The sequence below is a fragment of the Cryptomeria japonica genome, chromosome 2 (genome assembly GCF_030272615.1).
Source record: "Cryptomeria japonica chromosome 2, Sugi_1.0, whole genome shotgun sequence".
NCBI classification, from domain to species: domain Eukaryota; kingdom Viridiplantae; phylum Streptophyta; class Pinopsida; order Cupressales; family Cupressaceae; genus Cryptomeria; species Cryptomeria japonica.
Genome location: NC_081406.1, coordinates 649,770,417 through 649,796,192, shown reverse-complemented (window position 1 = coordinate 649,796,192; position 25,776 = coordinate 649,770,417). Strand labels below are relative to the sequence as shown.

At 37.6% G+C, this 25,776-nt stretch overlaps 1 protein-coding gene across 1 annotated transcript in view; it reads left to right on the top strand.

Annotated features, from left to right (window-relative positions):
• LOC131054531 (SUMO-activating enzyme subunit 1B-1) overlaps nucleotides 1-25,776 on the top strand; it is a 185,673-nt gene that overhangs the window by 63,810 nt on the left and 96,087 nt on the right. The window contains exon 3 of the mRNA XM_057989064.2: nucleotides 13,595-13,646. Coding sequence (XP_057845047.1) covers nucleotides 13,595-13,646 — 52 coding nt within the window. The remainder of the gene's footprint in view (nucleotides 1-13,594; nucleotides 13,647-25,776) is intronic.

Sequence of the window (25,776 nt, the reverse complement as noted above, 5' to 3'; positions counted from 1 at the left end):
TAAGAGCAAGGAGTCCGTATGACCTTCGAATTTCCATCATGAGAAAATGATCATGAAGACAGTGATAAATTTCAAGGACTGAATTAGTCCCTACAAGGATCGAATTTCCACCAAGATCAGTCCCTATACTGATCGATTTTCCTCTTAAGGAAGTGTGCTGAAAGAGAAAGTAGTTCATAGGGACTAGTTTGCTTCTATCCCGATTGAATTTCCACTAGGGCTTGTAGGGATGAAAACCGCAATAGCTAAGAAACATGGGATTGAATTTAAACCTTGACTCGCATACAACATATATTTCATGATTGTTTCTTTGATTGATAAAGTTTTCATTCAGGTTTTGTCTCTTTTGCAAGTGGATTGGAATGAAAAGGCGATGATCAAAACTTGATAATGCAAGGTTGAAGAAGAGGATCGCCCAAGGCAGGGAGGAGACTTGACAAAGATATATTTCAAGGAGGAAGATCAACATTTAAAGGACGGGAAGAGGATTTCAAGACAAGGATTTCAAAAAACAAAAGACGAGGACTAGCTCAAACATGAAAAAAGCTTCAGTATGATGGTGAACAAATGAGGGAAAGACAAATCTAGGACATGATCACAAGGAATTCCAAACATCATGAAGAATGTTCAAGGCAAATTGATCAAGTCTACAAGGTAGGTTGAGGTGGCATCCCAACCACCTTTCATTCAATCAAAGGGTACCAAGTCAGCATTCATTCAAGGATGGAACAAGTGACACGGGGCGCTACATCAAATATTATTTATCTTACCTATCCTCATCTCTCATTGGCCAATGTAATGGTGGTTGTAACAAAACCTAATTAGGGTTTCTATCTTTTGATCTTGGCCATTGATTGTGAATCAATCTGAGCCATTCATTGTAATGAGACTTCTATAAAATGGCTCACTTCTCTCATTTATGAGGGTTAATGTTAGAAGAGTAGAAGAATAGTTGACTTAGGGTAATGCATTTCATAGTAGTTTGAATATGAGACACTTAGGGAAGCGTGCACATAGGGATGATGCATATAGGAGAAATTCCACCTTTTGTGGTCTTATCTTGTTGTTACATTCCACCTTTGGTGGGTGATCCACCTCTTGTGAAATATTTTATTATTTCTCCTACCTACTCCTACCTACCCTCACCTACCCTTGTTTCTCATTGGGCCACATGTCATGTTCGTGTGCTCACATATCCATATGGCCTTGCCTTTATAAGAAGGCTCATCTTACATTGTATGTAATGATCCAGTTGATGGTATTTTGCATCTTGATTAGAATACAGTTTATTCTTATCAAATCTATTGTCTCTCTTTTGTGCTATTCATTGTGCTCTAGATCTTGGCTTTATTTGACAAATTCTTACAGAGGCAAAGATTGTTGCCAAGATCTTATTGCAAGAGACATATTGTTTTCTCATTGAAGTTATGGTGAATTGCGTATGTTGATTCAACAGGTTGCATGGTCTCTACTTCTCATTTGTTTTAATGCTGACTGATTGAATGAAAGATCTTGTATGATTAATGGTGAAATTCACATATCCATACTACTAGCAGTTTGCTGATTTTAAACTTGCCTTGCGTGGTCAATTGGAATCCTTACTCAAGCTTAATGTCTATTGCTATTCACACAACTGGCACCATAATTGCACCCAAGGGTTCTCTTGCTAGTCCTGTTTCTATTATCAGCTGAGTCATTTGATGTATATGGGTCAAAATCTCCTAATGCTTCTTTTGTACTTGAAGTACTTACCTATTCAGTATTTTGAAGATTACAACAAGTAGACATATCTAGACTCTTAGCTCTGCATTGTTCTTGTTGTCTTGTCACATCAGGAGGAATTATATCAGGCATTTGCTAACTTTTGGATTTTTGATCTCTTTCCATCTCACAACTGAATTCTAAGTCTTCCATTGATAAAGTCACCACTCTATAAATCAGGAGGGAGTGATCTTTTTATCAGCAAAACAATTTTTTTGGTAGCACCGTATTTAGTTTTACTGATTAGACTAGGCCTTCAAACTGAATTTTGCTTTTAAATTGATCTCTAACAATAGTTCCAATTTGTTGGTGATTTGAGTTGTGGACCCCAAATCCCTAATGTAGGATAATTTCCCAAGTGCTAGGAGTGTCAAACTTTGGAAGGGTACCATGAAACCTATTTTTCAGGTTGGGCAACTCAGGACCATTTATTGAGGTGGGTAAGACCTCCGTCACTTCTAGCCATGCAAGACCAAGGGGGTTTTCCCTAAGGTGTTAGCTTGATCAATAACCTAATAATTAAATTCTTGCCTTATTGCAAACTATACCCTTTATAGAATGTATCCCAATACTAGTGTCACAATATACCTATGTGTTAGTTTGACAAACAAGGCCACACACCTTCAACAACAGAGAAATTATCAAGCGCAGAGCTGAATGAAATGGATAAATCTATCCCTTACTGCTAGTTCACCTCTTGCACCAGAAAGTTAGAAAAACTTCCTAACAGTTATTGAAAGAGAAATATTTTTAGTGAATCATTCAGGTGTTGTGTGATGAGAAGTGAGTTTACTACAGATCAACATATATTCCAGTAAGGCAGCAGAGATATGAATTAACCCAAAACATATAAAAGGATTGAAATCCCAAAAGGGAATCTTATTGAAGGTTCTGTTGAAGATTACACTTCCTTGAATGCACAAACAAATCATGTTCTACATATGCATTCTATAAAATAACTTGATTCGCGGAATATTGGGAGAGTCAACTTAGTAATTCTTTGACAAATCTATATATTTTCTTCATTACCATGAATAGACACTAGCCAAATCTTTGCAAAGTTTTTACGGTCTTCTTGTTGATAAACTAATCATGCATAAATCCAATGGAGACACTCAAAACTGTAATATATACCCTTGATTCTTGCCCAAAATTTTCTCCTTTTCTGACTGAGTAATTTTGGTTAGGGAAGTGAATTTGTTTGGTATGTTAATGTGGAAAAAGATGCGCAATGGAGCTAAAGCCTGCACAAGAAATACTTGAATTCAATGGATCAAACAAGAATATTCACCATTATATCCTGCATTAGAGGGTCACATGTGGAATTTTCATAGTGTTTTTTCTGGTTTCTATAGACATAAATTATCCTTTTGGATGTTTTGCTCAGTTGATGTAAACTTCTTTGTTATTTTTATAATACAAGATGTGCTTTAGAAAAATGAAAAAAAAAGACAAGAAGATCCTATCTTCAAATGGGATTGGGTTTGCAAGCTCAACTGGGATGGTGTTGCAAGCATATTGGACACAATGATTATTGGTTAGGGAAGTGAATTTGTTTGGTATGTTTATGTGAAAAAAGATGTGCAATGGAGCTAAAGCCTGCATAGGAAATACTAGAACTCAATGGATCAAACAAGAATCTTCACCATTATCTCTTGCATTAGAGGATCACATGTGGAATATCATAGTGTCACATATAACAACTCTGTGGACCACTTAACTGGGAGGTAAGGAAGGTTGAGAAAGTGAAATTGGGAGGACAAATGGTTTGGGTAAAATGCGTCATGTTTTATTTTGATCAATAAAGGAGGTAGGATAATACAACCTTTAATTTAAAATTATATCTCTGTGCAGTGTAAGTATAGCGCTGCCAGGAAAGAGGAGGTCCTTGAACAAGCAATGTATTCAATTAATACCAGAGGGATCTTCATATCCTGATAAAAATGTCTCATAAGGGACTTAGTCTACCAACCCAAGATGTTGGAATCACCGATCCTTTATAAACCCTTTCTCAGAGATGTCGAATAGGAATTTTGCATCAAGCATCCCCATTTGTTGTATCAGTCCTTTCTCTATTCAGCTATGTTTCAGGTTCTGCCCTAGAAAGCCCTGTAGCTGCAACATACTATTTTGGTATTGGTAGTGCTTTGGCTACCTCTTGGGTACCTTGTGAGTTTGTCTAATAATTTGGGTCCCATTGACATGTTTTTTATGACAACGTCTAACACAAGATAAAGTTGCTCAACGGTCACTTTACTCTCCCTTGATCAAAGTTCAATCGTATGCTAAGATTGTAGTAAGTTCAAACGATCAACTCCGAGGTCCGGTTATGCAATGGATGTGACTTAGTAGGCTTGGTGTGATATGCTGGTAATCCAAGGGGACTTATGCACACTTGAAGAAGATTTAAACAAATTTGTAACTTTCAAGGAATTTGGTCTTGAATGATTTGCTAATGAGAAGCTCTTTTTTTGGATTTTTGACTTGTAAATGCTGAAAGCAAATAGGAGAGGGTTTAGGGAAACTATGCTAATTCTAAGAACAAAGAGACAATGATTGCTTGAGTGAAATCAACCACACTTTGCTTCGCTAACTTCATACAACTACACAAAGGCGGTGCAATCTTCAAAGGTTGTGCAAAATATTTTCATAACACCAATGAACACCATCAAAAAACAATGTCCACTCGATGATCGAAGTTAAGTTTCCTCATAAAAAGGCTCAGACTAATCTCGCACTATTAATAACAATCATCTATTAACAAAAGGTATGAGAAAAGATTTCACTACAAACAATATCATCAATCCCATTCATCTAAGTGCTGAAAAACAAATCTACTAAGTGAGGAAAGCAAGACAAGGCAAGCTACAAAACAGGACAAGTATACACCTTCAAAAGAATAATATATTAAGTTTACTGCTTCAATAGCTCTTCGCAACAATCTTAGACAATCTCTCCTCCTTTACAAATGAAGGGGTCACCCCCTTATATAGGCCTTCAACGTTTATTACATGCAAAACCGTAATTAGGGGTTGCCCTAAAAGATTCTCCACATATAATGCAACAAGGTGGGAATATTCATTAAATACCCATTAAATCGACTAACAATAAATTCCTACATGCCCAAAATGGTGTCCACTTGTGCATTAAATGCACCATTTTCATAAAATCTGCCCATTTCATCATAAATGCAATAAATATTCCTCCATGCAAAATCGCCCATGATGCTATAAATGTACCATCATCTCCTGAACGTGACGGCTACATGCAAAAATATACTCCACTACTTTGGCATGTGTTGGCCTAGTCGCCACTTGGTCAAATATTCTTGCCATGCATGCACCATTATGTCAAAAGATTCTCGTCCAAAAATGGACGGCCATTATCTCGCTCATTAATAGCATATGCAAAAAACTTGGCGACGACGACCTCTAATTCTCCTACGGAGACACTTGGCACGTTCTCCATCCTGAATTCCATCTAGGCAATTTCTTCCTCACACTTGAAGAAAAGTTTCTCCCAATCTGCTGCCAACTCTTGTGTCTTCCGCATGGTGCTGGAGAACAAAGAAACATTTTCCAAGTGTACTGTGGAAAATGAATTTACAAAGAAAAATTCATGCAATTTGTCCCTAGGGAAGTTCACCGTCAACTCTTCTTCAGCCACCCCTTTGGAAAATAGGGCCTCAATTGCCTTAAGGATTTCTCCTTGTATTTTCTTGATTGAGTCTCTCAAGGAAGCAAACTCCCTGCTGAATCTTTCAAAATATTCTTCTCCAGTGCAGATGGCGTAAAACCACCACGGGAAATCATAAACATCGTTCTCTTGGATGACTTTCCCATCAATCAATATTTGCCTTGGAATCTTCATTAGCTCTCAGAGTTGTGGAATAGTGAAGTCTTGATCAATGTGCACGTCCTCCCATGAATTATCCGCGACTTCCAACTTGTTTAGGATTGTATGACTTCTAGAATGAAGGTAAGCCAAGTTCTCAATGAATCCTCCTGCTGAAGTGAAAACACCTTCTACCCAATCCTCAGAGCATTGAGGTCTTTTCCTAACTTCTTCAGTGCCATCAATGGATTCCTTAGGAAGAGAGGAGGGAAGGACGAAGAACGTGTCTTCCTCTCTGAGTGGATGTTTGAAACTCCGCACATATTCACACAACATTCTGTTTTCATTCTTCAGCCTCTTGCACTTCTCTTTCATATTCTTCATTTTCTCCTTCATGGCCAAGGAAGATTCTTCAAAATCTTCCACTACTGGTGTTGTGGATGCATGCCCCAAATCAACTTCTTTGATCACATATTCATCAAGCGTTATCTCATTTATGTCTTTGTCTACCGTAGGCTCGACCAAGTGCAACGTTCTGGATCCGGACTCGTCCCTTGTGATTTTGGAAAACGCAGCCTTCTTTTTTGTTGGTTTGACCATTCTTCTCAGAAGTTCTTCCAACTCCTATGTTGGATCCACTTCCTCTTTTGGCTCTCTTCTCAATCTATCCTTCAACCAATCTGGAGCAGCAGTTGACTAATCCTGAACCTCCATGTGTACATGCTCCTGTGAAACTTCCTCCATGTCCCCAAGAAGTGTTTCAATGAAACTATCCTGACGCTACTCTTCTGGATTAAGGGGGAGTTCTTTCCTTTGCATTTCTGGCTGAACTGGCCTATGAGAAGCACTCGTGCTAAGCATAGACTGCATGTGAACATTATCTGGAAAATTGTCTTAAGGCTAACGTCTTGGAACTTCTTGTGCAAACATTTCTACTCTCGGCACACTAGAGGAACTGGCCGGTGAATGTGCCTCTTCTACCTATGGCCTTTTCTGCTGAGGCTCTTTCGGTTGAACTTTTGGTTGGATTTCCGGTTGAACATCTGGATGGACTTCTGAACACCTGGTTGGACTTCCTTACTCTTCCTTGTTCGCGATTTCTTTGGAACATTCCCTTGCTTGGCGCTTTCCTGTTGGAATTCTCCTTCTTCTGTATGGGCTTGTGATGATCCTTCAGTGGCATCACTATGGGAGACCAAATTTCCTTTTAGTTGGTAAGTTAGGCGAACATTTCCATCCTTCAATGCCCTAATGTGCCATTGCACCCAATGTCAAGTGAATTTCATAACTAGCCAGGCTAGAATGTCCAAGTCATCAATTTTTGGTTTTGTCCAATCCAGGACCTGTATGGGTTTATCCTTCAACTTTTCAAATTCATGCTAAACCATGTCGTGATCTTCGTTTACCTGGTCTAGCACTTGAATAATTTCAGCCATTTTGATTAAGTCACGGGTCAATTTGGAATGCATAAGCTTCCTAACTTCAAGATCATCCTTGGCGTTGGCCCAGAAATCCTCCAGGTGAAATTTGTGTTTGAACTTTATTCCAGCGACCATCCTGATTTTGTTATATGGATCTAAGTATGATCTGGACGTGTGGAATGTCAAATGATAGAATGCCAGCTCGTCAATTGATTTTTCTGCCCCTGCCAAATTTGGACACAGTTCCATGTAGTCACCAAGGACAATAGGGAATTCAATAGACAACTTCTTTTTCTAAATTTGGTCATAGGCCGTCAATTGCCTAGTGAGTTCCAACAACACTAGTTTGTTTGACGGGTACCTGGGTAGTCTATGCGGCTAGAAGGGAAATCCTTAAGTCTGGATATATGTGAACTTTGGAAACTGAATGTACACTGCTCTAAATTTCTGTATCAATGCTCTAGCCTCTAGTGTCACTCTCGTGTGGATTACACCTTGCAATAACCTGGTTAAATACATTGTGAAATTGTCATTCACCAGTTTGAAAGAATTAGTGCCATGCAGGTGCAACTAGGGATAGCACTTGTGGACCTTCAGTTGTGCTGGCCCACATCCCATGGGCCCTTTTCTTGGTAAGACGTCGAAGCTACCCATCCTAGCTAGTGAGTAAATCACATATGAGCTCATGCAGAAAGATTGGGAACACATCTCCTTCAGATTTTTTAATTGTTCATGCACATAATGGCTGATCAATATTGCCCAATCCACTATCCCATTGGCGTTCATGACTTCACCAACGAAGAACATTCAGGTTTCAAAAGTAAAAGCATGCTGGCACCCCATAATCCTATTCAACATCATCACCAGATTTGTGTACTCTTGCTTGAAGTCAAGACTAGTCATTTGTTTAGGCATTTTGGAAATATGAGGTCTTGGCTTCTGCATCTAGGTTTTGTTGATCTTCTCAGCACATCTATCAGGACCTACATCATATACTGTCGTCGCTCTATCGTTAGTCCTGTAAGTCATGGAATAATAGGATGGAATTCCAAAGGTCTCCCCTATAGCCTTCGCTGTCAAGTTGGCAAGAAGCTTTCCATCAGATGTTAGAATTGCCCTTCTTTCTGGATTATAATGTTTTGCATATTCTAAAATCAATTTTAGACATTGAACGGCTGGAGGGAAACCGGTCGCCGAGACAATTCCACTTTTAACAATTTTGGCAGCGGTGGGCGATGGAACATGTCCAGCTGTTCCAAACTTCTTGAGTTGGAAAGCGCCCAGTTGGAAAATTGCCAGATTGGTGTCGCTGATTTCTCTCCACTTGGAAAAAATTTTGGACTCCGAAAGGAATCCCTTTGCCTCGTTCTTAAACTGTGCATGCCGGGAAGTAGTTGTAGCCTTGTTGGATTCCGCCATTCTTACAAAACAAAGTAAATTAACATTAAAAATCTGCATAAGGAATCAAATAAGATAGTGGAGAAGAAATTCCAGCCGGTAAATTCCTGATTAGGAATAAAATAAAATCTCCGCGTTCAAGAATTTCTTGAAAAGAAATAAAATTCTTTGCTTCTCACTCTTTATCACTTCTCTCCAACTTTTACTTTCTACTAAACTTGCACGTGAGAAATGAATTGTGTTTCCTCGTTTATATAGAATTTCTTCACCAAGTTTCTAAGTTGGCGAGAGACTAAACTTAGAAGTTGCATTAAGAATGCGTCATACTTTCCTTGCCAACTCGCCATGCAAATGGGTCTTGTCATTGTCATTGAGTTCAAAATGGAAATTTCCATTATTCCTTAAGTCATGGTGTCATAAATTTGGAATGTTCCTTTGCATGTTGCCAACTCGCCGATTTTTTGAAAATCTTTCCATTCTGAATTCAAGAGGATGTTTTTGAAAGATTTTCCTTAGAGGATTTTGGGCAATTCATTCGCTTGGGAAGAAATCATGATCCTCCGGATTTTGGAGAGAGAAAACCTTTGGATAGAGGAAATTTTATCCGGGAAGAATTTTCTTGAGTTTTTTGAATTTTTCTTGTTCTAGCGGAGATTTTTCATCAATTTGCCGCATTTCCTAATTTTTAGGATTTTTTCCGAATTTGAGTTCTGGAGCTCAAGAGAGAGAAGAATCTCTAACTTGACCAATTTTTTCTTTGCCTTGAAATTTCTTTAAATTTTGGGCGAATTTCCATGCTTGAGAAAGGGTTTTTGAATCTTTTCCTGAGGGGATTTTCTTTCTCCTTCTTGGGCACCAATTCTACCTTGCCTTGGAATTCAACTTCTTCCTTGGGTGTGGATTTTACCTTGTGGAGGAATTTGGGATAATTCATGCTTTCCTTCCTGACCTCATCTTGGCGCTCTGATGCACACTTGGGCAAAATTTATATATTGTGGAGAAATTTGGCCATGGATAAGAATTCCTTGATACCCCTTGTCTAGCGCTCTGTCTCTACCTTGGGCCCCAAAACACTAGCCTGTAGGAATTTTGGAGGTGGAGGAAAATTCCTCCACATCCCCATTCTGGTGCCCACCTCCTATACTTGAGCGCCAAAACCACATGGAATAGGAGTTTTAGGTGTGGAGGAAAATTCCTCCACAACCCAAATTTGGCGCTCTCCCTTGATGCCTGGGCGCTAATCACATGTGCTTTAGGAATTCGCCTTGAGGAGGAAAATTCCTCCATCAATCCTATTTAACGCCCTACCACAAGCTTGGGTGGAATAATGTTCATGGAGGAAAATTCCTCCATCCCCAATCTAGCGCCCTCTTCCATATTTGCTCGTTGCCTTGTCATGGTAAGGATTTTTATGATTTTCTCGCCCGACTTACCCATTTTTGCTCATTTCCGGATTGAGGTGCTATTTTTGGATTGAAGTGGATTCACTTTGCCTTAGGAAGATTTTCAATGCCTTTTCCACTTCTGGAATGAATTCTACACAACCATTTTTTGATTGGTAGCCTACTTTTTCAACTTTCCGGATTTAGCCAAATATTTAGGAATGCTCAGTCTTCAGTGTCGGGACCTCTGCCTATGAAGAACCTACCAAAAATGGACTTATTAAAAATAGCAAGTATTTCAAAATGTCAAAATTAGGGCAAAACAGGTCAGGATAACACTTACTAAAAATAGAAACTGCTAAAAATAGTATTTTTGATTTTGGCAAAATAAAGGCAATCCAAGAGGCAGTGAAATCCCTAAAAAATAGGAATTTTCTAAAACAAAATTCGCTCAAATTTCACTGGTAGGTTCTTTGAAGGGTCGTGATTCCAATGCAATGATCAGTTTTTCCAAAACCTTAAGTAAAAGACCTCAAATCTAAGTTTGAAGGGCAAAACCCTAAAATAGGTAGAAAAGGTTCCAGACTTAGCCAAATTCATTCAAATGGCTTGTAGACTGGATTAAATTCATCTCAAAACACTTGGAAACTGAGGAGACCAAAGAGACTGCCGCAAAAAGACCCAACAAACCAAAATCAAAAGACCAAGGGGACCTAAAAAGTAGAGGGGTCCCCATTTGGAATGTGGTGATGTGTGATTAGGTCACAACAGGTCTGACTGTCATAAAAATAATAATTAAAAAACATTACACGTCCAGGTAGGACATTTATAATATGAAGAAAAAGAATGATAAAAAATTAATAAGCATAATTTTGTTATTCATAATAGTTCTATGGTACTGTCTACTTGGTCTGCCTAAGGCTTTTGTCCATTTTATTTAAGTTTACCAAATGCTGTTAAAGAAAACCTCTTCTGCTATCAATCCTTCAGGCCCAGATGGATACCATTGTTTCCCAAAGTCCTACATTAACTGCACTAGGACACTAACAGGTCGTGACAAATGCTATGTATTTTCATATCTTTCCTGTTTTTGTCACTTGAGTTTACCAAACTTCCTATATTTCTGTCCATCTTCAATAATTTTTTTATAATTTTGAGTTGGTGAAGTTCAGGATTTAAATGCTAGCTCACATATATTAGGAAGTGCATGGTGCAAAGCATGGCTGAAGGAGGGTATATGCACTGGCCACTGTAGGCAGCCAATCCTGATGACCTGGGTGGGGATCAGACCTTATCACATGAGGAATCCTCTCAGCCCTGCAGATATTAAATTCAATAGCTTCACCCAAGCATATCTAACAAGGTGGTTTGCTCTGGCTGATTTGGCATTGGGCTTGATTTTTTATTTGACAAAATTTGATGTTATGATTTAAAAAATGTGACCACAAATCACAAATTATATTATGCCATCAGAAGGTTTCCAATGGTTTTGTGACAACATTTATAATTGTACCTGTAATAATTTGCCAACCATCTCAATAAGGTTCCACCACGACATTCAGGTCTTGAGGATTGCTAGACAATCTAACATCTTGAATGTATTGAATGTTATCTAATGTTGAGCCTCCAGCTTTGCGTGTTAAAAATTTATTAGAATGCCTTCAGCTCATATGCTGTCTGGGATTTATTAATGACAATCTTGATTCCCACCATGAATTGGCTATTCAAAAAATCCTGCAGAATGCTTTAACCATTAATCTCATATAATTAAGTCCACAACATGTCATTTTCACAATGAAGGTACTCCCAAGTGTTGTGATTTTATGCCTCGTGTCCTGTGATTTCAGTCACACATGGCTCAAATAATTCTTACACTATTCATCATTTAGTCAGTTGGCTTGTGTTGATTAATCTAGGAGTATATTGACATGCATATCAGAGACAAAAGTTCTAAATTTCCCACTTAGATTGCTGTGCTTTGTTACTGCTCCATGTAATATCCCCTGCCTTTGTATGACTGAAATGTGCAAGGAATATTAATAATCAATTGTCTGATAACCTGCTGTTCTAGTTTCAGACTGTATAACCTGCGTGTTATTGACACTGGACAACCTTTGCATAACCTGCGTGTTATGCAGTTTTACTTGGCATATGACTGATATTAAACTTCAGACTTGCTGGTATGAATTATCAGACTGATATCATTTCGTGTTATTGTCCCCAAAGCTCAACTAATGTTTGCAAAGGATCTAATCTAAAGCTCATTGCATAAATAACTTCTTTTAACCCTTCCTATGCATAAACATGGATTTCAAAGGTGAAATGTGCATTTACAGCCAACAGACATAAAGACAAACATTTGGCATGCGAACTACAAACCTTAAGAACATAGATATAAGTTATTAGAGAGCTACGACGCAATCCACTTAATTATATGCAACCTTCATTTACAAATGAACAAGAGGATGATCTGGACTTTTGTCATACATTTGGTGGTATGCTTCAGATTAATGGCATTACATCAACTACTCACATAAATGATCAATGCATGACTAATTCATAAAGAACCTGGTGGTAGCAAGTCGCCCTGTGCTGGAGATGAAGTAGCAAGCAATATCCACTGGATGGAGGTCTCTTATATGCCAAATAGACTCCCTCTCAAAATTGCCCCTGTTTCTGATTGGTTTCAGACTGAAACAAATAATCTGCAATTCCCACGAGCTCCCTCAAACACCAAATATCATCGCTGTCCTTCCCTAAAGTGAGCATTTTAATCAGAATATAAAATTGCTGCCTCTATATGCACAAATAAGTAATTCGTGGGTCTCCCTCAGCTGGTTACGTGGTCTGACAATGTCTGAGGTCAAAACTCAGAAACAAGAGAATGGTATCATCTTCTATCAGCAAAGATTGGTGAAGATTCGAATATCCAAAATGTCTCTAATAAGCCCAAATCGAACTCTAGCAAAATTCAGCCTTTGGCCACCAATGGGCACAAATGAGATGACTGAAGTATCACCTCCTCAAATGCAACCCTAAAAGAGATCTTTCACTCCCTCAGTTATGCTATCTATCATGGGAGTTTTCGTTCCCAAAGACAAAGATCTGCAGAAACCCTTGTCTCCACAAAACCCAATCAATACAAATATCAATTCCTGGCTGCCTTGAAGCTCAATTAGATCTCCCTTTATACTTTTTTTTCAGTCCATCTCTAGAAGCTTCTAGAAATAATATTATTTCACTTAGGTGACTTTATGATATAATATTAAATTAAGTCACTTTATTAAATTAAATAATATAAAGTCACCTTTTAATTTTAATTTATTTGATAACTTTATAAATAATTAACTTAATATTATTAATTAAAATAATTAATTAAGCTATTCTTAAGAAATATCAATAATTGGGACAACTTAATCAATTAAATTAATTAATTATTCTTCCTCCAAAAAAGGGGACATTACACTCCAAGTATATATATTTTTGTTTATAGTTATACCAATGCTTTCCAGTACAATCCTTAAACGTGCAGATATTCTGGTAACAATTCTAATTGTCCTGAAACATTAGGTTTTTAGCTGGATACATCTTTGAATACTATCATCTTAATTCATTAAAATTCCAATTTCACTTTTGGAAGAATACTATTGCATTTTCTTTACTTTGGATAAACTTGTTTTTTGATACAACAGTAATTTCTGGTTTAGGATTGGTTGCAATCTTCAAGGCCTAGAAATATTTGTTCCAAATGTGAGTCCAATGATACTGATGCTTGGAATTGTGTGGTCTCTGCTACAGATTAAGCAAATCTCATGTCCTAGTTATTGGAATCACAGGTGTGGTGGCAGAGGTATGTTAACATTTTGATTTAGTTAAGGCAGGATTTAAATTGTGACAGCAGTCACAAACTATAATCTTATTAATATGGAATTTCACTGTATTTGAATTTCAAGGTCTGTTGTTATAGTTCCTGTACATTGTTTCTCTTTGTTCTTGTTTTTAGTATTTTACCTCTGAATGAAAGTGATAATAGTTTCTATGCACAGAGTCAATGAATGGTCAGTTCATATTATGTTCAGTAGATGAAATTATAACTTTGGGAGATTATATCTGGATTGCTGCAACCTAATTAAGATGGGGAGTGGGTGTTAAGATGTATGATGATTTTTCTCAGAAAGAGGCCCTCTGCTGGTTTTGATTATGTTTTCTGATACTTACCTCAATTTTTAATGGCTTAGTTTTTAATTCCATTTCATGTTTTTGATAGTTCTCATTTTTTATGCCATTTGATGCTTTTGATGGTCGTCTTCACTTTTCAATGCCATTTCATGTAGGTGATTTGTAAGTAGTTAAGATGAGAAGGCAGAACTTCAAAAATTGTGTGAAATTAAGACAGGAATGACACAAAAACAATAGATGTGGAGCATTGATTAAGGCTGTCCAAACCCTTTCAAACAACTTTAAAATATTACATCATATATCAGCTTCAGTCCTGAGACTGAGGGTGATATATGAGAACACTCTGACAGCTTTAGAATGATAACAGTTAGAGAGTTTAGTCATGTTTCTACACATACTTTTAGGTTTTCCATTCTTTAACATTAAAATCCTAATAGAAGTTCTCTAATTAGAGTGTACATAGCCAAAACCTGGTAACAATAATATTCATTGAAGGAATTGGAGTAAAACAAAATTCATCTCCATACCTCTTGAAAGCGAAAATGAACAAGACAGCTTCCATAAGCAGTAGACATGAAATCTATTATTACACAACAGACATAACCACATACCAACAAGAGAGATATAGCATGTTGCTGGGTATCATCTCATCCTTATTCTCTTGAAATGCAGGAATCTAGAGCTTTGGAGTGTGGTGATACCAGCATTTCACCCATACACAAATGATCCTATTAAAAGGTAGAAGCTGCAAACATTCTATTTGCAGAAGAGATAACATCATCATCTTGGATATCATCTTTGTTTCTAGTTGCATGGGCTCACATCTTCTCCACCATCATTACAAGCTTCAACTCACAATCAGCATGATTGACACATTCATGGCCCCCCTTTGTGAAAATGATGTCATCCTTAGTGATTTATTCAGATGTCAGATCATACTCCAACTTCAAAGGGCTGGTTCTTGAGTTGTAGTGAAAACTCTCTCTTGTGGTGGAGGCATAGATTATAATGAACAAAAAAAGGGTCATTTAATCATTGCATTTACAACCTATTGAGCTTTTTGGAGTGTATGTGCTTAAAAATTGTGCACCCAACCTAAAGTATTGAATGGTTGGCTCAAAAGTTGGATAGCAATTCTATGAGGACTTAGCACCTTAGCGCCAGAGAGTTTCAATCAGGCATTCGTAATGATAAAATTAAACATACAAGCTTTACAAATACTAAAAATTTAACATTTTATATCAAAACTGAAATCTTTAAATTTTAGATCCATGTTTCAAAAATTGCAAATTTTACTTAGACTAGAAGTTCTACTTGATGACTTGCATCTGTATCAAGAAAAGAGATCTCCCTGTTTTTATTTATGGATATCTATCTCAGACATGATTTTCACCCTCGACTATGAATTCTGCTCAATAGCCTCTATGGTGGCATGGATACCTCCAATTACCTTCTCATCATCCTTGAAGCTCTCTAGAAATTGAAAAGGTGGATTTAGGATGTACACAAGAGCATGAGGTGCATGAAGTTGATTTTTTCAGTGTTGATCTAAATGAGCACATAGTTGTTCTTTACACTGGCATAGAAATGTCTAATATGCCTGAAATTGTTAATGAGGAGAAAATAAAATTTATAAACACTAGAAAAAGACAACTAAAAAACTTTTTAAGAGTTACATCAACAATCTCCTTTGTAGGAGTCCAAAATGCACCTTATCAAATACCAAATCCACCACACTGATCTCACAGTTGTTTTTTAGTAGGAAGACTTGCTCAACTGCTTTCTAAACATTCAATAGAAGGGAGATTTTGCTTATAGCAAATATTGCGATTGACAAATGTGGTTGCAAACCAAGTGACACTAGATCAGATATCTCCTTATTTTGGAACTCTCTCATCAAAGAGAGTACCCAAGTATGGTTGTAAATGTATTTGCAAATGTTTCATCCCCTTTTTCAGCATCAATTGACTTGAATGAGATAGTGCCATCAGAAGAAGATGCTTAAATTTTTAGCTGCATTTTATTTTTTACTAGTTCATCCATTTGACATGATAGTGCACCCCTTCTTCCTCTAGACAGTCATTTGCTTATCAATAATGGATTGTACATCAACTATCTTTTTTGTCAAAATTGGTCCCCAAAAGATACTGATAGTCAATAGAAATGACTTTGAACCCTTGACTAGATACTCGAATTTGCATCAACCATTGGTTGCCAATAAGGTGACTTAAAGCAACAAAAATAAAAAGAATCTTAATTATTTTTTGAAAAATATAAACCTTAAATAAAATTCTGAAAGTACAAACTGAGAAATTCAAATTATAATAAAAATGAGGACTAAATTAAAATGTTACTTCACAACATTGAAAGGAATGTTGCAAAACTACCAGAAATCACCAATTTCACTTCTTGCTGCTTTGTTGTTGTCCTTGTTCCAACTCAATGCTTTCCAAGGATGGTTGGGAACTAGGAGCACTGCATGGCACATCTTAACTCCCCAAATTTTTCTAAGGCCACAATGCTAGTATAACTTGTTTAACTTTTGGGCATCGAAGAGGAAGGAGATGCAATTATATGTGGTTTTTATCTTAGTCATTTTCTTTCTCTTCTGAAAGGATTTCAATTGTTGTCATCTCCCTCACAACCTCAAGCTGAACTTTTTCACAAATCACAATGTCACAACCAAGTATGTGGGTAAGGTTGTATTTGAGGTGTTTAATATTTTTTGATAGAAACTCCATAGAACAATGTTCGCAAAAAACTTGCCCATTCTTTGTCCCCAACCTATCATGCTTTGAAGAAGGGTCCTCCCTTTGTGGTTTTGAGATATCACATGGTGAGAAAAAGGGTAAAGAGTTATTAAGAGATGCAATCAACGAAGCTAAAAAATATTACAAGAAAGTTTTTTAAAAGTAAAAGAAATATACAGACCATCTTTCTTTAAAATAAATAAACAAACATAATTGTCTTTAAAATATATAGTCACCTTAAGAAAACTTAATTATTTATTTAATTACTTTTAGCCATCCCGTTGATTTGTTTTTTAGGACACCTCGAACATAGAATAAAATACTAGGTATTCTATCCTCTCTTGAAAAAAGACCTTTCGAATGCTAAGCTATGTGATCATACGAAATTACTCCAATTTTCCTATAGGTCTTGACTTTATTAATGGATAGTCTCAGTGTATATGATGTGATTTTGCTGGAATCACAAGGGGACTTACATTTTGCTTGAACTCTCTTGGAACATAGACTCTATACTAACTTGCTTGGAAAACAAAGACAAGAGATAAGGCTTAAGAGATTTAATCTACCCCTAAGAACAGTGATGACGATGGATGATAATTAGATAGACAAATTACCTCAAACCAAGTTTTACTCGTTATGATGACAATAACTACACAAACTTGATGCAGTCTTCTAAGGAAATGGAAGATTTTTATATTGCGAATACATCACTCAAATACCCAATGCTAGCACAATCCAAATGAAACATTCACAATCGAACTTAGCAACAAAAAGGTTTAGGCTAACTTTGCACTGCAGCTTACAATCAGCAAACTGCAAAAAGTATGAACCAAAGAATTCATCGCAATATCTTCATAAGCATCCACTATGATCAATGAACTCTAATTAATCTTGAGAAGTAACAAGAAACCATGCAAAATGTAGAAAAACAACACATACATCCACCATAACTTAATTGAAAGTATTGAATTGATTTCAACATAACTTGGCAACAATTACAAGCTTCCTCCTCCTACTCTACTCTATTTCTAACTATTCACTAGCTATTTATCCACTATTGACTAGCAACTATTGTTGAACTATTAACCTTTACAATGCAAGATTTGAGCCTTCTTTAATTTTGAAGGTCCAGATTGATTCTGAAATCAACAACCAAGATTTTACAATAAAACCCTAATTAGGGTTTGTTACAACAAACTCCTCCTTGGCCAATAAGAAAATTACATTGAATTGAACACATGTCCATCCTTGGATGCTGACCATTAGGAAAATATGTTAGGTACATTAAACTTTGTGCCTCCACTTGTGATTGTTGATGAGTCAGGTACATCGAAGACATATTGACTTGGAAATAATTTGTTTGGATTGACAATGATTGGATGCCACCTCAGCTTGCTTTGTAGGTCATCACAAAGTGTATGTGATTGAGAAATATCTCTTGATACTCAATGTTTCCAATCGTTCAATGTGATGTTGATAGTGGGACATATTCCCAAATTGCATCATCCAAGTGATCAAGCATTTTTCTAACTTTGCTTAACTCTTCTGAAACTATCTGTTTCCTTCATCACTTTCTCGTTCCAACCCTCTAATTGGGAATTTTAGCCTTGAGAGACACTCCATCTTTGTGTTACATTTCACCTTGCATTTCAATGCATAGATCCTTTCTTTAGACATAAATTCCTTGATATAGTTCATGACTTCATGATGTTTATGCTTGACCTTCTTCATTTTTTATTATCATCTTCCTTATACCTCAATTGCACTTGACCTTGACCCTTGGATTTTTGGAGGAAATTCAAGGTTGTTGTAGTTGTATCTTTCACTTGCACTATCTTTCTTCGTCATCACCTTAAGTATGTTGATCGTTGCACATGCATTGCTTGATGTCATGATGTCTCTCTCTTGCAAGGTTATAATATCTTTCATCCTTGGAATTCTTCTTACTGCTGGGGTATCCTTGACTTTGATTGCCTCATCCTTGCTGTGGTATATATGAATCCTTCACTTGTTGCCTTTTGATGTTGCTTGATCCACCCCTTTGCATTTGAACCTCTATCTTGGTGAAGTTTGATGTAGACTGAGTGATACCTATACTTGATGTGGAAGCCCCTTGATTTCCACCTTGTAGTGATAGTAACCTTGGATTTTTGAAGGAAATTCAAGGTAATTGTAATGATCATAATCCTTGAATGCTTGGTCTTCATCATCTTGGTGAATTTTTACCTTTAAGCACTCCTTTGAACATTTGAACCCTTGATGTTGACCCATTGATATTTGCAATGTTGATCATCCGATTGCATATGTAAATGTTGTTTTTGTCTAGCCTTTCTCCAAGTTGCATCTTTGAAATTGTGATGTTGTCCCTGACGAAATGAAGTGCATCTCCTCATGTTAAATGTAAAGATCCCTTGTCTTCCTTGCACTGATTTTCCAATGAACTCTGAGGATTTGCTGATTGTGTTTTGATTTGTTTTTTTGTGTTCCGTGACTTTTTTTGTGCTTTGAGGATATATGATAATAGAAAAGCAATGCACATAAACTTAAAATAAATTCTGAAATCTAGAAACTAATCTGATCATGCAAGATTATGGAGAAGAAACACTTTGGAATCTTTATTTGATTAATTCCCTATAACACAATAGTCATTATCATACCCGGAATGTATTCAGATTCTGATTTAATATCTTCCCAGCCAAAAAGCAACTTGGAATGATCCAAAATCTCTAAGTATTGCTGGAACTTGACCTTGCATGACATACAAGAGCCCTTCCTGCTGCTAGCTGCCTCCTTTGGCAAAACCGAAATTTTTATGCAACTCCTTGTCAAAATCGAACCCCCTCAATGGATACCCTCTTTGCTGCAGCTATGAACAACTGAAAATCAGATTGCTCCAGCCGGGAATGGGACCAAGAAATTCTTCCACACACTGCCTTACAAAGCTACAATGAAAATCTGAAATAAAACTGATAAAACCCTGCGATTCTGAATTTCAATATGCTCAACAATGACTCCTGGATGAAGCCATTCCTCTGAAGCCAAACTCACTGGGTCTTCCACCAATTCATAAGGCTGTTACACTGAAGATTTGCACCTTCTCCAATGCCAAAACTCTGAAATGTGCAAGGAACCCTCACCTTCTTTCTAGAGCTCAAGAACTTCATTCAATTCATCAAAATGTCAAATCAATAATGATCGATTTCCCTCAAGAAGCCTTTATATCCCCTCACCCAATTTCGATTTTCTCAAAAAGGCATTTAATTGGCATTAGAATGTTATAACTTGCAAATAATAATCATGTCGCCAAAACTTAGGGAAATGAGCTCTTAATTTAATTAATATTCGGTCCCCCTCTTCATGATGCTTAGACCCTCACTTTAAGTGATTTTATAAAGTTAATTTATAACTCTATAATTAATCATTTAATGATTTGATATTATTTTGGCCACAAAAATATTAATATCTCCCTAAATACACAACATTTTAACTTGCCATCTGAAGCTGGAGTCTCTCCTCATAATTCCCCATGTGACCAAATACACTCTCTAAAAATAGAAAGGGTCCATCTCTATTACTTTTGACTTACTATAAATAGTAAGTATGGCAAACGGAGTCCAAATGAAGTCGAACGAAGGCCAAATCCACAATACTCTGAGCACTGGAGATGAAACAATCCTCAGGAGACCCTCTTACCATCCTCATTAGCCTACGAGGGTCAGGAATGATAGGCTAATCATTCAAAAATCCATGTCTACAAAAAAGGGGACATTACATTAAATTGATTGTGCTTGTTGGTGAAGTCTTCCTCTTGTAGTCCTTCGAACACATGAACACTTGATGTTGTTATCGACCTGGTGAATTCCTTATGTCTATCAGACATCAAAAACTTCCACCCATCCATCCTTCTTCAAGGGCGCAAATGGGACCTTGCCTTGCACCTTGTTGACGTGTATTTTGTACACAATCATACACAGAATAAAATACCCAAAGGCATCTTATCCTCTCTTGAATAAAGTCGCTAACTGCTGAAGATTTCGCAAGAAGGATCAGTTAGGATGACTCCAATGTTCTTTTAGTAGGGTCTCTACGTGTGGATAAGCACCAGTGGTCGTTGTGATTGCTGTGTCATCAAGGGGCCTTACGTTGCCGAAGATTTTGCTAAACTAAACAAGCTTTTCAAAAAAATATCAAAAGGATAGGGTTTGCAAGAGGTCTAATCTAGTCTAACCGTAAGAATGACTTGATGTGGACTAGACTTGGTGAGATTCAACCAACTTCAATATTGCCATAAATTAACAACTCAATTGAAATTGATGCGATCTTCTAAGGTAACAAATGATTTTTCAATACATCAAAGATCAAGAACACTACCACGAAGGTACATATCCAAGATACAATAACGATTGAAGATTTAAGCGATTCAAATATCTCCAGTCGACCACGCAAGGCGTTCCTACAATCAGCAAGAAGCTAGTGGTTTGGAAAACGAATCCTACCAAAGATCAAGTCCAACACTTTGTCCTTCGAATTAACACACTACTTCGATTGAGAATGATTCAAGGAAAATGAACAACCATGAAGATAACCAAAAGAATTGCAACAAAACACCATAACTTCAATATTTCATTGATCTCAAAGCCATCATGTACAACAATTGCTTGAATTCCTTTCTCAAAGCTCAATCTTGCTACAAAAGTAAATTGCTTCTAAACTCTAATCTCTCTAATACATCAATAATTTCTAACTCTCTCTAATTTCTAGTTACAAAATGAAATGAAATGAGGGTATAAATAGCATCCTCAATTACAATGAACGGTCCAGATCAAAAACCAGATCAACGGTCAAGATCATGACACCTAAACCCTAATTAGGGTTTGTTACAAATAGCCTCCTTTTTACTGAACAATATTAAATGCATAACCAAATATTAAATTTGGCACAAAAACCTAGGAGACATAGACCAATGACAATTAAGATGCCATGTCATCTATAACAACCTTTCATCTAGAATCTTATTCCCTTTCCAATGCTCCTTTTTAGCATATGCAATGAATCTTGATACGATTCCTTCGATCTCAGCAATTGGAATCTCGGGAAGATTCTTCATTCTTTCTTCCAAGTGGATGACCTGATCAAATGCCTCGAGAAGAGCAGTGTCCCATCCAGGTTCAAGTTCCTTAGTCTTTTAATCAGGAGCATGGTAGCAAACATCTGGTCCTGTTGCTCATCTGTGATATTAGCATCCTTGCAAAAGATGACCTTGATTTTATCCTCCAATTCATGCAAATCCTTATCTGTCTCAACTTCGATCCTCCTGTCAAGAATAGTACTTAGTACCTCAAATACTTTGTCCTGGATTGGGTTGATCACCTCCTCAACATGGCTACATCTAGTACTGATGTCCTCGAAGAGAACTTCCTTCATCTGGAGTAAGGTTGACCACTGAAGTAAACTGTGAGGTCCTCCATCCATGATCTTTTCTTGCGCTAAGACCTTCCTTGATGTTTGTCTGATTACTCGCAAGACAGGGATGATAACATCTTTGGTATGAGCAAAAGCGGCTACTGTTATCATCAAGTTGTGGATGATCTCAAGAACCTGGATAGCCATATGAATGGTCTTCATCATCCTTGTTGCAAATTCTTTGGCAACTATATGAGATTTGTCCATCCAAGTACTCATACGCTGGACCATACTCCTGAATCTCTCTGCCTCACCAATTGATTGAAGGGGAAGTGCCTGCACGGGTGATCTTGCTGGATCCTGACGTCCCAAAGGCTGATTGAGATGGCTGAAATATGTTCTCCATGCACCAACTTCTCTCTCAAGCTTTCTATTTTTCTCCATTTCTTCCCTAAGCTTATCTTTCAACGCCTCAAACGAATCGGTGGCATCATCTAGTGTCTGCTCGGCTGTGAGTGGACCAAGCTCAAATGTCTCTACATCATATTCTTCTGCTAGGATCTCACCTTCATACTTGTCCACTGCCGGTGTAGCTATCTGTAACTTTCTGGATCCAGTCTCATCCCTAATCATCTTGGACATCTTGGTAGCCTTCTTCTTCTCTGTCACTTCCTGAGAATGTCCAACAAGGCTCTCTAAATCAATCACATTGTCTTCGTCCTCGATCACAATCACCTTCGTTAATCTTTCCTTCAATCAATCTGGGATAGCCGATCTTGTCTCTTTAACCTGTATCTCCTTATGCAATGCTTCTTCTTCTCTAGGAGGAGATGTTACCTCGTCATTGTTCTTGTCTTCATGTAACTCATAATCTTGGAGAGATCCACTTGGTGACCCTCGAGGTGCCTGTCCTTCTTTATCATTCTGTACCATTGACTCCATAGACTCTTCTACTTCAAGTGTCCTCTTCTCTTGTCGAGAAGATGTGCCGGATGAGCGATCTCGGTTGGCCCCTTGCTTCTTCTTGGAAGATTCTTTTTTCTCAGGTCTCTCTTTTCTCTTCGAGCCTCTTGGATGGAGATCGCCTTCACTTGCACTTCGAAGGTTGCCTTCACTTGCATTTCTGGGATTAGGATTACCTTCGCTCACACTAGCTCCACCCTCGGCTGGCTTCTCTTCCAAAGTGAAAGTCATAGCTATGCCTTGCTCTCTCAACTTCTGATGCTGCACATCAACCCATCTGCGAGTACAAGACAAGATTGGAGCCATCAAAGCATCTAGATCCATGACCTCGGGCTCATTCCAATCTAACCTTACTGATTTGCTTTCTCGGTCATAGGATGACTGGAGATGTCTGCCACTGTCCTGAGCTTGGTCGGCCACTCTGTAAATCTTGCATTTCTTGATGAAATCCAAAGGCAATCTAGAATGCATCTTTCTTTTCACTTCAAGATCGTCTAGGAGATTCATCATAAAATCTTCTATCTGAAACTCATGCTTAAACTTCCTACCGACTGTCTCCTCTATATATCCATGTGGATCAAAGCTTTCTCTCAAAGCAAAGAATGAAAAAGAATACAAAGCTAACTCCTTCTCTGCGTCATCCATGGCTAAAGCATTAGGACATACCTCAACTGAATTGCCTAAGATGATAGGTACAGGAACTCCATTTCCATGTCTGTGTCTGAATGCCTTCGCATAAGCTGCCAACTATCTTGTTACCTCAAGTAACACTATTCTGTCTGTCGGATATCTCGGCAACATGTATGGAGGTGAAGGGCATCCATGAACTTTGATATAAGTAAATTTCGGAAATTGGATAAACCAAGCACCGTACCTCTTTACTAGTTCCTGTGCATCCTGTGATAGCCTATTGTGAATCCCACCTTGCAACGTCCTTGTGATGTTCATCGTGAAGGTATCATTAACTAACTTGTAGTTACTTCCTGGCGGATGATGCAAGTGGACATAGGAATCACAAACCTTGACCTCGCCGGGTCCTCTTCCAATCACTCCTCTGTGAGGTAGTCCTGCGTACTCAAAGCTCCTGATTAAGGCATATATGACGTATGAACTCATGTGGAAGGACTTGGTAGCCTTGAGTCTCCTCAACTGTACGTCCAAGCAATGGCTAATCATCCTGGCCCAATGTATTGTTCCTTTTCCCTGAACTATCACCTGGATGAAGTAGAACATCCACTTCTCAAAATACAAGGCCTGAGGGGCTCCTGTGACTCGGTTGAGCATTGTAATCAAATCTCTATACTCCTCCTGGAAATCAATCCTATGCGGTGTGTTCAGTATCTTGCTCAGGCGAGGACGACTTTTAAGCAACCAGTTCTTGTTGATGATGCTTAGGCAAGCATCTGGATCATCTTCGTACATGGACCTGGCTCCTTCTATGCTCTTGTAGACCATATCCCTGTGCCCTGGAAGATGGAAAGCCTCACTTATAGCCTCTTCTAAAAGATAAGCTAAAGTGTTTCCCTCATTGGATACGATCGTTCTGGACTGTGGATCATAATGACGAGCGCACTCTATCATCAACTCATGGCATTGAACTGCTGGAGGGAAGCCGGCCGCCTTAATGATGCCACTTTCGATTATCCTCCTGGCGACAGGTGATGGCTTGCCAATATAGGGGACCTCTCGAAACTTCTTCGTACTGAAGTTACCCAAGTTGGTATCTCCAATGTTGCTCCACTTAGACACGATCTTGGTCTCCACTTCTTCGGTCTTTTGATCTTCCTTCATGAGAGTTGGACGATTTGGTGGATGCTCCCGCCTTCGGGGTTGCCATACCTACACAACATTTCATAATAAGAAACTAGATTTTGCAATGTATAACATAGATTAGATTAATTTTAGGAAACTTCATGATAAGTCCTTGAGTTATCATTTCCTAAAAAACGATTGAGCCACTGAAATTCAAAATTTCAAAATTCAAAATTTAAGGCAATGACGATCAAAATTCAAAATAAGGAATCACATCGCCATACCTTATTTGAGAGCTTACTCTAAAAATGCAAAATAAAGAGAATTGCCTAGGCAAAAATCAATGTTTGAAGCTTTTCCACGTGATCTCTCTTCAAATGAACGTCCACTTAGCACTTCGCCACCTTTGGAGTCTTTGAAGTAGTCTTTGACAAGTTCGCTTAACTCAAACTTGCACCACTTCCTTTGCTAAATTTGCTCCTTGCTTGGAATGGAAATTCGCTCCACTTTGAACACAATTCGCACCTCTCCAAATCGCATGTGAAGGATGTTTGAATAATGATTTGAAAATGAAATAAACACCCCCCTTTTATAGGCGCTTACCTCATGCATTACCTTAGGCCGACTTGGTAATTAAAAGATAATTAAAAGCAATTTTAATAAAAAACCAATGGCCGACTTTGTAAGAATTTAAATCCAAGCGCTTAATTTGATTTTTTATTTGAATTAATAATTAATTAATTAATGCCTTCATTTTTTATTAATTCGATTTTTTAATAGGCAAAAAATTAATTAATAAATGTCATGCGCTATTTTTAAATGCTATTTAATTGAATTTTTTAAATTTATCGATTTTTAGCATTTAATAAAATCCAAAAAATGTTTTAGCGCCAAAATTTGAAGTTGAGAAATACGAACCATATCGCTCTGGTC